The following is a 12274-nucleotide window of genomic DNA, read 5'->3' on the forward strand; positions in this document are numbered from 1 at the left end:
TAGACAATTTTTCAGGGATTGAGTCTCTAACTAAAGCTTAGTGAGGACCCTTAACAGAGTTTTATTTATTTTTTATAATATTCATTCATTGCAACAAAGCTCTTATATCCATGTAAGAGTTCTCATAGTTGATCCATTTCTATGAAAAACTAGTATGCACGATACTATTTGCTATGAAATATTATGAAAGTAAAGTCTGCTAGGTATCGTGTATGTATTTTCACATGGAACTGTTACGTAAATCTAATATTGCTGTTATGAAAGTTCGGATACTTTACAACAGTTTTGGAAAAGGAGATTTGCTATACAGAAATGTGAATGTTTTAAACAATTATTGAATGATTATTATAATCAACAAATAAAACAAATATTATAATATTTTAGTTTTTAACAAACTCGTCGCAAATTACATAATTTTTACTAAGTTTCTATTAATCTAACACTTAACTTTTCCCTATAATCCCCCCATTTTTTCTACTTTCCTAAACCTCCCCTCTTTACCAGATATTAAAAAAACTAACTTAGTTGCAGTAAGCGCAGATACCGCCGCATCAATTCGATCAGATTGACTGACCACCAGTTATATAATATATTGGTGTCATTATCCCTCCATTCTCCCTGATCCCCTCACTCCCCAATTTCCTTACTTCCCACATTTCCCCCCAAATGTTTTCCCCAAAAATACTTACATAATTGAGGCGCAGTAGGCTGAGGTGCCGCTGGGGCAATTTGGGCTGCTTGACTGACCACCGGTTGTGTGATGGCGGCCAAGGCAGCCAGGTTTTGGACACTCACTGGCGCCAACAAGCCCTGGAGCTGTTCCGTCCCTCCCACTATGCTAGCCGCGCCCCCGCTCAGCCCTGCGCCATTGAGAGCGATATCTTGGTAGTTAACACCTAATGTCGGGGGTGGAAATAAAAATAAATGTTTGGAGTTAAATAAAAACAGGATAGGTCAAGGTTAAACAGAATAGATAACTAAATAGTCAATAATTTATATATATATATAAAAGGACTTGTCCTCACTGACTGAGGTAAGACGCACGCACAGCCGTAACCGCTGATGGGAAAAACGTGAAATTTGGACAGATGTTTAGTTTTGTAATCTGGACATCCACTAAGAAGGGATTTTGAAAAATTTTAACCCTAGAGAGGTGAAATAGGGGTTCAAAGTTTGTATGGAAAAAAAATTAAATCGGCACCGATTTTTATAAAATTGGAAATTTAGATATTTAAAAGTATTTAATTGAACACGTGTTTCATCGTTTTCTAGAATTCTCCCCCTAAGGGTGCAAATAAGTGGTTGAAAGTTTGTATGGAAAAATTCTTAAATCGCCACCGATTTTTATAAAATTTGAAATTTAGACTCTTAAAAATATTTCATTAAACACATGTTTCATGGGTTATTAGAACTCACTCCTAAATACGCAAGCGAAGCTGCGCGCGTCCGCTAGTAAATTATAATGAAACAAAGAACATGGTAAATAAACTACAGGATTTACTGAATAAAAAAATATAGATATACGTATGTATACAGATATATGTATATTCGAACCTATAACCTTGTTGACTAGCGTTTCATAATAAAAAAAATCTGTCACACCATTGAAAAAAATATCTATTACTAAAATGTTAGCACATTACCTATAAGGTACGTTTCTAACAAGAAGGTCGGCCATCTTTAAAAAAAGAACTAACAATGGCACTCAAATAAGTAGACAATTAAACGGCTCGACTAACTGAATGCATAATTAGTCCTAATCGTAACTGTTTCCAATTACGCTGCGTGCGTAAATTGCCTCAATTGTTTTTCAGTAGGTAGACGAAATTGGGACCCTTGTCTGTGGGAGTGAAAATTAAAAATTCCTTTCGATTACTTATCATAGGGCTAAGGGATTTTTTAAATATTAGAATAGATAGAATAGATTATTTTATATCGTGAAAGTAATTAAAATAAAAATACTAATAATACTAATAATTAATACTATGATAGTTCAAATTAAACTTAAACGTACCTTGCAACAGCGTAGAACCTTGTCCTTGCAACAATTGTTGCTGTAACCCAACAGCCTGCAATTGTTGCAGTAATTGCAATTGCGTGGCGGGTGATAACGCCGCTTCGGACGCTAGATACGCGGTCGGCGTAACGGGCGTGGTTAAACCCCACAAGCTGGCCTGCATAGCTTGCAACTTCTTCTGTTCCTTCTCCTTTTGGGTATCGGCGAATTTGACTACGAGTGGTGCTGAACAGCCTTCCATTGTTTGGCTGTGGTGTAGTGACTGAAATGGTGATGGTATTTGTATTATTTCAATTTTCATAATATATGAACTTTCTGTTAAATACTTTTTAGTAATTAAAAAAAGAACTCCAAGAAAGGTCATTTGCGTCGTGCTTCAGAGGCACAAGTGTATAAACGCGATGGCTATGGGTTTGATTCCCACTCGAAGAATGAAATACTCAATTGTTTCATTTCTTCGCTCTGGTAACGAAGCAAAGCGTGGCATTGAGAGTGCAGATCTTAAAAAGTACTGAACAAATTTTGATACATCTTATGTTCCCTAAATTGAATTATACTACATTTAAATCAATAACCAACATCTTAATATAACAGTTTCCGAGAAATTTGTTGACAAACACACAAACATACATATATATAGCAGAGTAGACAGAGTGGTAAGTTATCCAGCAATAAAAAAATGCTTGAGAATCGTCATCTATCGAGAATCAACAGTTTGTGTAAGCAAAAAATAAAAACAGAGGAATATTTAGTATTTAAAAATTGAGCCTGATATTAGAAGGTATAACAAAATAAGGAATCAACTTTTAATGATGTGAACGATTGCTACAGAAAAAAAAAATATAGAAAATGTATCTATCTCTAAAAAAATATTTTTATTAACTAGGTTAAAACTAAAACGAAATCGTGGCAAAAACAACGGTTTTTATTAAGCGTGCTTTATTACGAGTTGCGTGCTACATGAGTATTACAGTATACAGCCGTATAGTTTATACAATTATTGTAATATACATTGGCTTCCAGATATTAACTTAATTAATGTACATTTATTATAAGGAATTAACGTTTAGAAATACATACGTTTATTAATAAGAGAAACATATTTATATTATATACTTTTATTTTATTTCAAAATTTTGACATATATTTGATGCTTAGCAAGACACGTAATATGTTTTAAAATTAAAGCGATTTCTTTGGATAACGTGTAAAGCGTCACGTCACTGTTCAACGAAAATTACATGAATTTTCCAAAATGACAGAAAATTTGAAAAATTGTGTTTACCTTGTATTCCATTCTATCATAAATTACTTGTACAGTATGTTAGAGACTCATGGCCGTCCTGAAATTAGGGTTCTGGATAGGGTTTTGCGCATTGTTCAATCGATAAATATAAGATCATCAAAATTAAGAAAAACCTCCAAATCTAATCTACACAGCCATCTACACTTAACTTCAGGATGGTCAAGACGCCTGTCCTGCACAAGCAACTTACCTTTATAGCAGCGATAGCCGCCTGTTTGGACACGAAGGTGACGAAGGCACATCCCTTGCTCTGTCCCTGCGCGTCCCTCAGCACCGTGCATTCTTCTATAGCGCCGTGCCCCGAGAACAGCGTCCGCACGTCGTTCTCAGAAAGCTTCTTGTTCAGCATACCAACGAATAACTTGCGTTCTGTGGCCAAAAAACAAAATGCTTTAAATTTGCTATGCAATATTTATGTGACTAGATATATTTTTTCTTTTTTCAGCTTCACTTATTATCCGTAGCAGGATAGCCAAACAGAAAGGAGGACCAAATGTCACGATAAGATATAGTGAATAAAAGTATATTTTAGTAAGATTATGAAGTTGTGTTTACAATTTGAGGATATTTTTAAGGGTTCTAGAGAGAGCCTCTAGAGTTGTGTCCTTTATCTTATTTGGGAACAGCTATAGAAAAATAGTAGCAGAAGTAAAAAACAATCATTGAAAAGTATACTTTATACAGAGACGATCGTACTTTAACACTTGCCAAAGCATATATTAGCATCGGTTCCAGTCAATGTTTGGACCGTCTGGTTTATTTTACACGCCCCCGGGACACCGTTATGGGAGCTGTAGTTCAATGTACATAAATTAGTTTATTCACTAAGATCTGAATAACGCGATAGCTGACTAGCTTCCATGAATAAACTAACAAACGACAAATTCTACGTCGACCTAGACTTTAGTGTAATTCTAGAAAAGGTGGCTCTCATATTTAAAATAAAAATTCTAGATTCTAAAGTTTTTCTCGCAAACAATTTAGTTCTTCAACAGGCACGGGATTAATACCCCCCGGAAGTTGCAAAGTAGGTACGTAAGTAAGTAACTTCCAAAGCAGATCCTATGAGGTAATTTAGCAAAAGTTGTAATTACCTTCTACCAGTAATTAGTCTTTGCGGATTTTCGCACGACTCACGATTCGAGGTGCAACTTATCCAACTTAACTATACCACGTTAACCATTTCACGTTCAAAGACGTTTAGCGTTCGAGCTGAAAAGCGGAAAACATGCCCATTCCCGTAAACGCGATATACCTAATACTTAATATAAATAAATTTAGTAGGAAACAGATCCAATTTAAAAATGCACACGTATCGTCCCAAAGGGTTCCAAATAAAATGCCATATGTGATTTTAAAATTCCATACGCAATAACACTCGTATTACCCGGAAAATCTCGTAAAATTACAGGCGTCGCTATCAAAAGTCACGGTCGGTGAGCACGGTCGGGGTTGCGCTGCAAGCGATGTATGTAGGTAGGTAGGTAGGTACACTTCAATTCCTTTTTCTTATATTAAATAATAAATCCTAGACGACACATGTCCCGCGTGTAAAACACGTCGTGCCTCACGCCCGTGGCTGTTTACAGCCGGATGTTATATTACAACTTAAACGTACAGTTTTCTTTGTTATGGATATCAATCCTGTTTGTCCTTTGTTCTGTAGTTGTGCTAAGCTTATTTAGTTAGGTTCTAGTAGTTAATATATATAAATAAAAAGCTAAAATATAAAATTCTATTGTTGTAAATTAAAAATGTTAGTATTATAATATTATTTTAGCTAAGTTCAACAATATTATCCATGGAAGAAGACAAAATAAGACAACTAAACTTAAAAAATAGAAAAAACTTCACACTGTATCCCACACATAGCAAGATAGACAGAGTGAACTTGAGAACGAAAACTTAAAAATATTAAATATTCGATTTCCTCGAGTGGTTAGAGTAAATTGCTTAACTTTGCACATATCGTACGTGATTAATAAAAAAAAACAAGTAACAAAGAGAGAAAGCTCTCTAAAAAAAAACAAAAACAAAAACGTTACAATAACACCTTTCAAATTACTCATTCCAATATCAAAGGCGTAGTAGGTACAGCATTCCAAAACAAAAAGGCACATAGATAGATGCAGTGACATATTGAAAATGTGAAACACCATTTGTCCTTTGCACTTTTCATATTCACACGTGTGATATATGACAGTATAAAACGCTTCAACAGTTTTCCATTTCAATCCGTCAAAGATTCATATCGGATGATCTCACGTAGTTCAATATCATTTTCGTATTGCATTTACATTATTCTTGCACGGGAGTGCATTGTCGCATATTGCATATGAGTATCCTACGTAGGTAGGAAAATTCAAAATGTAGACAGACAGACAAGCTTAGATGTATAGAGATGGAAATATTCATTTTGGCCGTTAGACATATCGAGGTTTTTCACTAATTATAAGATTTTTGAAATTCTTTTGACACAGATAATATACAGCTTAATTGATCCCTGTACGATTTACAAATAACATCAATACAAACAATACAAAAAATAAAATCAATACAAAATACGGAACAATACAAATTATCAATTTTCGAATTTATTTACTTTGTCATGACACAAACATTAGAAACTTTAACTGCTTTTATTCGCGTGTTATCTCTATTCTACGGCGGTAAATTGAAAAGGCACGAAATCAGTCTGCTACAAATATTTCATGCCCACAAAATCAGCGCACGGAGGGAGATTAGCATTAAAATGGCGGTTGAAAACGGGCCGGAGATCTCGCGGAAAACAGGTCAGGCGTGAGTTCCAATCCCGTAAAAAACAACCCACATCGCATGCTCGCCGCAAAAGTAATACTAAATATTGTATTCATTTTAAGCCAGCATAAAATATTCCATATTGCATGAAATTCATAAGTGAAGGGGAGGCCATTGTTGCACACTGCACAGTGGAAGTGTGTCTGACTGCAAAGGCTGTAAGTTCGATTCCGACTTGGGGGAACGAATTATTTTCATTTCTCCGCTCTAGTAAGACAAAGGGCGGTGTTGACTCGCAATTTCTCGAATTCAAAACGGAAGTGAAGGAGTGTCTCAACACTAGGTCCTCTTTGTCCACCCTGCTATGTAGGATAGCGTGAGGCTAAAGCGAAAAATATTTCTATTATGTGTTTAGCCATCTTCAAAATAGCGCCCTTTCAGATACTTTCAATTAAGATCCGTCTTCCCGTCACGCACTTAATAAAGCTAGCGACAAATCGCACGTTTGCAATCTTGTCTTGGCGTAACATAAAGGAATACTCGTAAATTGAATATATCTTGTAAATTCTTATTACAAAACAAATGTAACAGTGCAGGCAGAGGGAGCCTAGTGTCAAGGCACTCCGTTCCCGTTAAGTTACTTCTGCTCCATACTGGAAACCACCTATGTTCCCAGATGGCTTTATATTCGCAGAAAGTGCAGAAATAACTATTCCTAAAATCGCTCCAGCTATCTTGTAATACATTAAGATAAAAAATAACACAACATACATATACATTAATAAATCATGGAAGGTTATAAATTTAGCAACAATGTTAAACGTGAAATCATCCCAAATGCGTGCGGCCCGTGGTTTTGTTTGAGGTGCCCACGTCTAAGAATTCACTTAAGCGACCTATTTTATTCAAGCTCTGTCGACCGCAAACTAAAACACGGCACGAGGCCTATTTAAAGTAGGTACGAGGCCTTTCTACCGAACCTGTCCGCTCCCATTCAAAGGACTGCCAAATGCTGAAAATATTTTAGTATGAGTATGTACCAACCAACGAATATATTAGTAAAATATCAGAAAAAATAGTCTTACTTTGAAGATTTTAAAGAGCTATTCCACCTTTAGAAAAGAAAGTATTTTTTTTTAGAATAGATATAAAAATGTTTACTTAGCAGAATTTGAACGCGCGCCTAACCACTAAGCCATATCAAGCTATATCTAAACAACTTTTTTATGTCTGACATGATTGTTACAACTTATTAATGTTGTAACATGCACTTGGCCAGTTTCCAAAAGGCGCGGGTTCAAATCCCGCTTCCCTCAATTTTTTATACATTCTCTCTCCCTTGAAAAGCAAAAAAGATTTTTAGACATGCTTCTAATAGATACAATTGTTCTGGCAGTAACTTTTTTTGCCAAGTTCACTGATATGTGAGGGGTCTGCTTCAATGGCAACGTGCCAGCGTGACATTTGGCGACGATGGGTTTTTGATAGCCGCCACAGTACCGTGCGTGGTATTGGCAAAATCGAATACATATTTTCCAAAGTATGAAAACGATACTCTTTATACTACAATCATTTAAATATTATATGCGCATATATTTAGTATAATGTTATATTTAAGTCTATACGTACATTTTCGACGCTTTCCTAAGTTGTAGATATTGTTATTGTTTATTTCACAATTTCTCCTGACAAAAAATATAATGATTGAAAATTTATACACTCGTAAGTTAAATTATAGTTACATGCAATCTATATCAGAAGTGAAAATTAATATATGAAATTGAGCTTTCTAGAAATTCGCTTTTAAAATGAGCGAAAATTCACCCAAAGTAGAATCCATGAGTCTATGATAAAAATAATATATACAATCTTTACACATTTTAAATGAAATAATTTAACGAGTCAAGGGCCTAACCGTGACCACGGCCTACTGCAGTATTCGCAAGATCGGGTTTCCCAAAAATATACGCGACTAATCCGGCTAAATAGCCAAAATTAAAATATAAATTAAGGTTGAAACTTATATCCATAGGTCCATCCATATAACTAAAGCCCATAAAATCTCCTAATTCCCTAAAGCTCCTCTAATTGGCGTGTTCAAAACAAATCCACTTCCGACGAGCAATACTTACCTATAAACGTTGTTGTAATTGTGTGCCCAGCAAATAATACTTTAAAATGGTAATGCCTTAAATACCCCATCGGGGGCACTTATTAAACAATTTACATACCTTCCGACTGGCTCTAATGACATTTTCAATTAGTGAGACGGCCGGCCGACGTGACGTGACGTTTACTATGTTTATACATGTAGATACACGCATTATACATATTTTAGTAGTCTTTTATTACATAAGTAATGACTTCCACGTCCAAATAGCACGTTGAGAAATAAAATCTAGACTTTATTTATACATCTAAGTATTTTTTCAGCTTTTAAATGATACAAATCAATTACTGAAGAAGCAGGTTCTTGAGAGGGACAGACTATACTGTAATACTTAATATACAGTAAGTAAGAAAAGATTAAGTGTTATTTTAAATAATAAAACTTAATTAGTTGATAATTACTTTTTATAATTAACTTTTAACCATTAGTTTTTGTATATTTTAATTGCAACCAATTTTTAATTTCGCGCCAATACAATCGAGCACAGATTAAAAATTTTGCGAAAATTATTGAACGTACATAAACGCATAAATAATGCTATAAAATTATCAAATATTTTTTTAATTTCAAGTAAATAAACCGCTGTAAGATTACCAATCGAATATATTATTTAAACTAAGATTATATTTTTTGGCGCACGCAACACTAGAGAATATAATAAAGATATTTATTTATTTTTTTTAATCTTTGAATAGAAACGACATATTCAATTACTGGACGTAACGTTCATAAAATATTTTATTATGTACATATAGTATGTGCGTTTTATTACATAAGTCCAATGTTAGTGGTCAATTGCTAACCGCTATTAATTTTATGCTTTATTTAAGTACTTCAGGTTATTGATTATTTTTTTTAATGGTAAGTACAATTTCTAGACAAGTGATATTGCAGAATTTAGTAATGACATTTAAAGGCAGTGTAAAATTTGCACTTTTTGCCTATTTACAAGGATAGATATCTATAATATAAATTGGCCAAGCGGCTTCTAAATCAACTACAATTATATTGTCAAAACTGTGCCACGGTCATTGTACACTATATTCTTCCTTTTTATGTAGATTTCATAATTTTGTACAATGTTGTTTTCAGTGCAAAATGTAACAAGGACGAATCTTTGACATATTAGTGACAGGTATTATACTCACTAGTACTCTAAAATGCCTGACTTTTAACTTATTGTTAAGTTAAATGTTACATGACTATCAACAATAGTGCAAAGTGGTATAAGTCAAATAAAAAAGTAACAGATTTTTTTAATATATTGTTTAAAAAAAGCGTTATTTAAAAGTGTTAAGACAAGAAGAAATTAACTTTAATTTTAAGTTTACGAACGTTGTACAAAAAAAATGTTAGATTAAATGTAGCAGTATTTGAACCTAATCATGGATATAATCATGGATATTGTATCCATGATTATCTTTTTCTGATCTTGACGATATAATGGAAAGATTCTTTATAATCCAACAACGCGTCAAACGTGTATATATTTGATTGAAAGAATTGATATATTTTTTAATATATATTTTTTTTATTGATTTGTAATAGTAAAGTTTATTTTTAAATATTTTATCTGGCTATTCTTTTATAGTCAGTAATAGGTACAAATGCAGACCTCAGCTTGAGGTACCCTCGCGAACTGTACTTAAATTTATCCCATATAATGTAAAATTACTAGACAAAAGCCTATATAAGCTTATACGTATACCGGTAGTTCTGACAATTGTTCTAACAATACGTTTAAGGGTAATCTTTGAACAAACCTCGGAGGTCAGATTGTAATTTTCCTTGTCAAGCTATCTCAGGGTAGATCAACCCAAATGAATTTATCAAAATGGTTAGGATAAGGGCGTAAAGTGCAGAAGAAATGTAGTATTTTTTTATGTTACCTACTTTTTTAATGTAGTAAAGGCGGAGTTAACTTATTTAGTGTTTGAAGTCACTCCACGCTCCACTTTCTACACATTATGACACTCACATACTACTTCACGCACTCGCATATTATTTCACAATTAAGCTATTAAGGCATTGATATTCATGTTAATATAGAAAAAAAAAACAATCGTCATATTAAAAAAAAAATCAAACCATAAAAAAGCGTAAGTTATACTTACTCTACATTACTTTGGAATGCTAAATATACAAATATAACAGTATAATATACTATAATATACAACGTACTTATACATTAAAATGACCTTCCCGTTAAGTAAAGAAACGTTACCGTCTAAATTACCGTGATGCTTAATAATGACGTCTCTTTATTTAAATAGTAGCAATGTATTTACTTTACGTATATATGAATAAATTAGCCGATTTGTGTAAATTGTGTAAATTCTTTGGAATGTGATATATTGTGTGCTTGTTTTCTTATATGCTTGTTTCGTTGCTTATAATAAAATATATAAGTGCTTTTAAAGATTATTTAAATCTACTTAGATAGGTATATTTTTTAGATAAATATTCTATTATGCTAGTATGGATATTGAGGAGGTAAAATAAATTATAAGCATTTATATTAGAAGACAAAGTGCGGCATTGAAAACCGACAAACAACACGCAATATAACGGGGAAAGAAAAATGGGGAACGGAATGTCTTGACATTAGGTTCCCTCTGCGTACCCGTATGTTGGATACATGACCCTGGTCAGTCAGTGAGGTTTTCAGGCTGTCTAAGGAATTGAAGCCAATAGAAACATTTTTACCAATAATAATTATAGTATTAATATGACCCTTTATAATGCTAATTCGTACATATCTCACTCAACGGTGACATTTTATTTTACACTAGTGCTATAGTAAATTTTTTATGCAAGTTTATGCATTTTTTTCAATTTTGGTCCGTAAAAATATAAGTGAGGACCGTACTCGCATGTCATTACAGTAAGATTTTCAATTGTCTCTAGTCCCTACTTTTTTCGAATTTCAAAAATTTGAAATATTTTTTTATGTTGTTTTCAACATAAATATTGAATCCAGTATGTAAGATTCAATATTTATGTCAAAATATTATACGTAATTCATTATAATTAGAACATCCCTGAACGCTACCTGCCCTGCCCTTAGATACAATCGGCATTGTCACTGTCAAATAGATACAATCTGTCAATCTGTCAAATCACAGATTATAGTAGATACTCACGTACATATGTACCTACGACGTACGTAATATGTACATCAATACACATAAGAGATATGTCGTGTATTACCTACAATGTCGTATTGACTCAAAGTGACTTTACTTGTCATATTATAGGAGAATTTAATATTGTATTTATGAGACTGGGGGCTTTACGAGTCTTATTATGTAAGTTTTAAACTCCAAATTCATACTTTCATACATCGATTCGGTTCGGAGTAAGTTTCAAATTCACATTTTTTGATAATTATGGGAATAAAATAAAATGTATATTTAAAAAAAAATGTATATAAAAAGCCATTGTTTTGGGTTCTATAATATTAGGGGCATCTGTCAATATAATAGAACCCAAATCAATGATTTAAAAAAAAGTGTCACACAACCAACTCTCGGAAACAGGTTAATCGATTTAAATGCTTGTTTTTATTATTGTATTTTTGCAAATTTCCCTTATATTTAATATCATCAAAAAAGTTGGTGTGGATGGAAGTTGGTTCCACTTTAACGCAAAAACTACTAAAACTTAATAGTAATGTAGCTTAAAGCTTTCTGTAAACACCTAGTCTAATTTGGCCCCAATAAAAATATAAGCGGGCGAAGCCGCATTTGGTTCGCTAGTAACATATATTAAAAATACAAAAATACATAAAACGTGGGGCACACACATTAAGCAACCGTGGCTATGATATTTTACACGGAAGTGAGAGCGTAGTCATGTTCATTTCTGATGTGCCTTCAACTCAAAGTGACTTTCCTTGTAGACAATGTATCATTAAATCGGATTTACGCGATGATCGTCAAGATGGTTGTTATTTAGGATCTATTTGTATTTTGAAACTTAGAAATAAGATTAGGTACTTGATTATCAATATTTTATTTATTGT

General features: G+C 33.3%; 1 protein-coding gene across 11 annotated transcripts in view; it reads right to left on the bottom strand.

Moving 5' to 3' along the window:
• The window catches only part of bru1 (bruno 1), a 350067-nt gene that overhangs the window by 7633 nt on the left and 330160 nt on the right, over window positions 1–12274 (bottom strand). For 7 of the 11 annotated variants that reach the window (XM_085203425.1, XM_085203423.1, XM_085203416.1 and 4 more), the window contains 3 exons: window positions 3514–3692; window positions 2015–2279; window positions 690–896 (listed from right to left, as the gene is read on the bottom strand). In XM_085203425.1, the coding sequence (XP_085059551.1) occupies window positions 690–896; window positions 2015–2279; window positions 3514–3692 (651 nt within the window). The remainder of the gene's footprint in view (window positions 1–689; window positions 897–2014; window positions 2280–3513; window positions 3693–12274) is intronic. The other 4 variants (XM_085203418.1, XM_085203422.1, XM_085203421.1 and 1 more) reach the window with 1 other exon arrangement.

This window comes from Heliconius melpomene, chromosome 19 (genome assembly GCF_056956725.1).
Source record: "Heliconius melpomene rosina isolate 202511_hmr_F chromosome 19, ASM5695672v1, whole genome shotgun sequence".
In the NCBI taxonomy this organism is placed as follows: Eukaryota; Metazoa; Arthropoda; class Insecta; order Lepidoptera; family Nymphalidae; genus Heliconius; species Heliconius melpomene.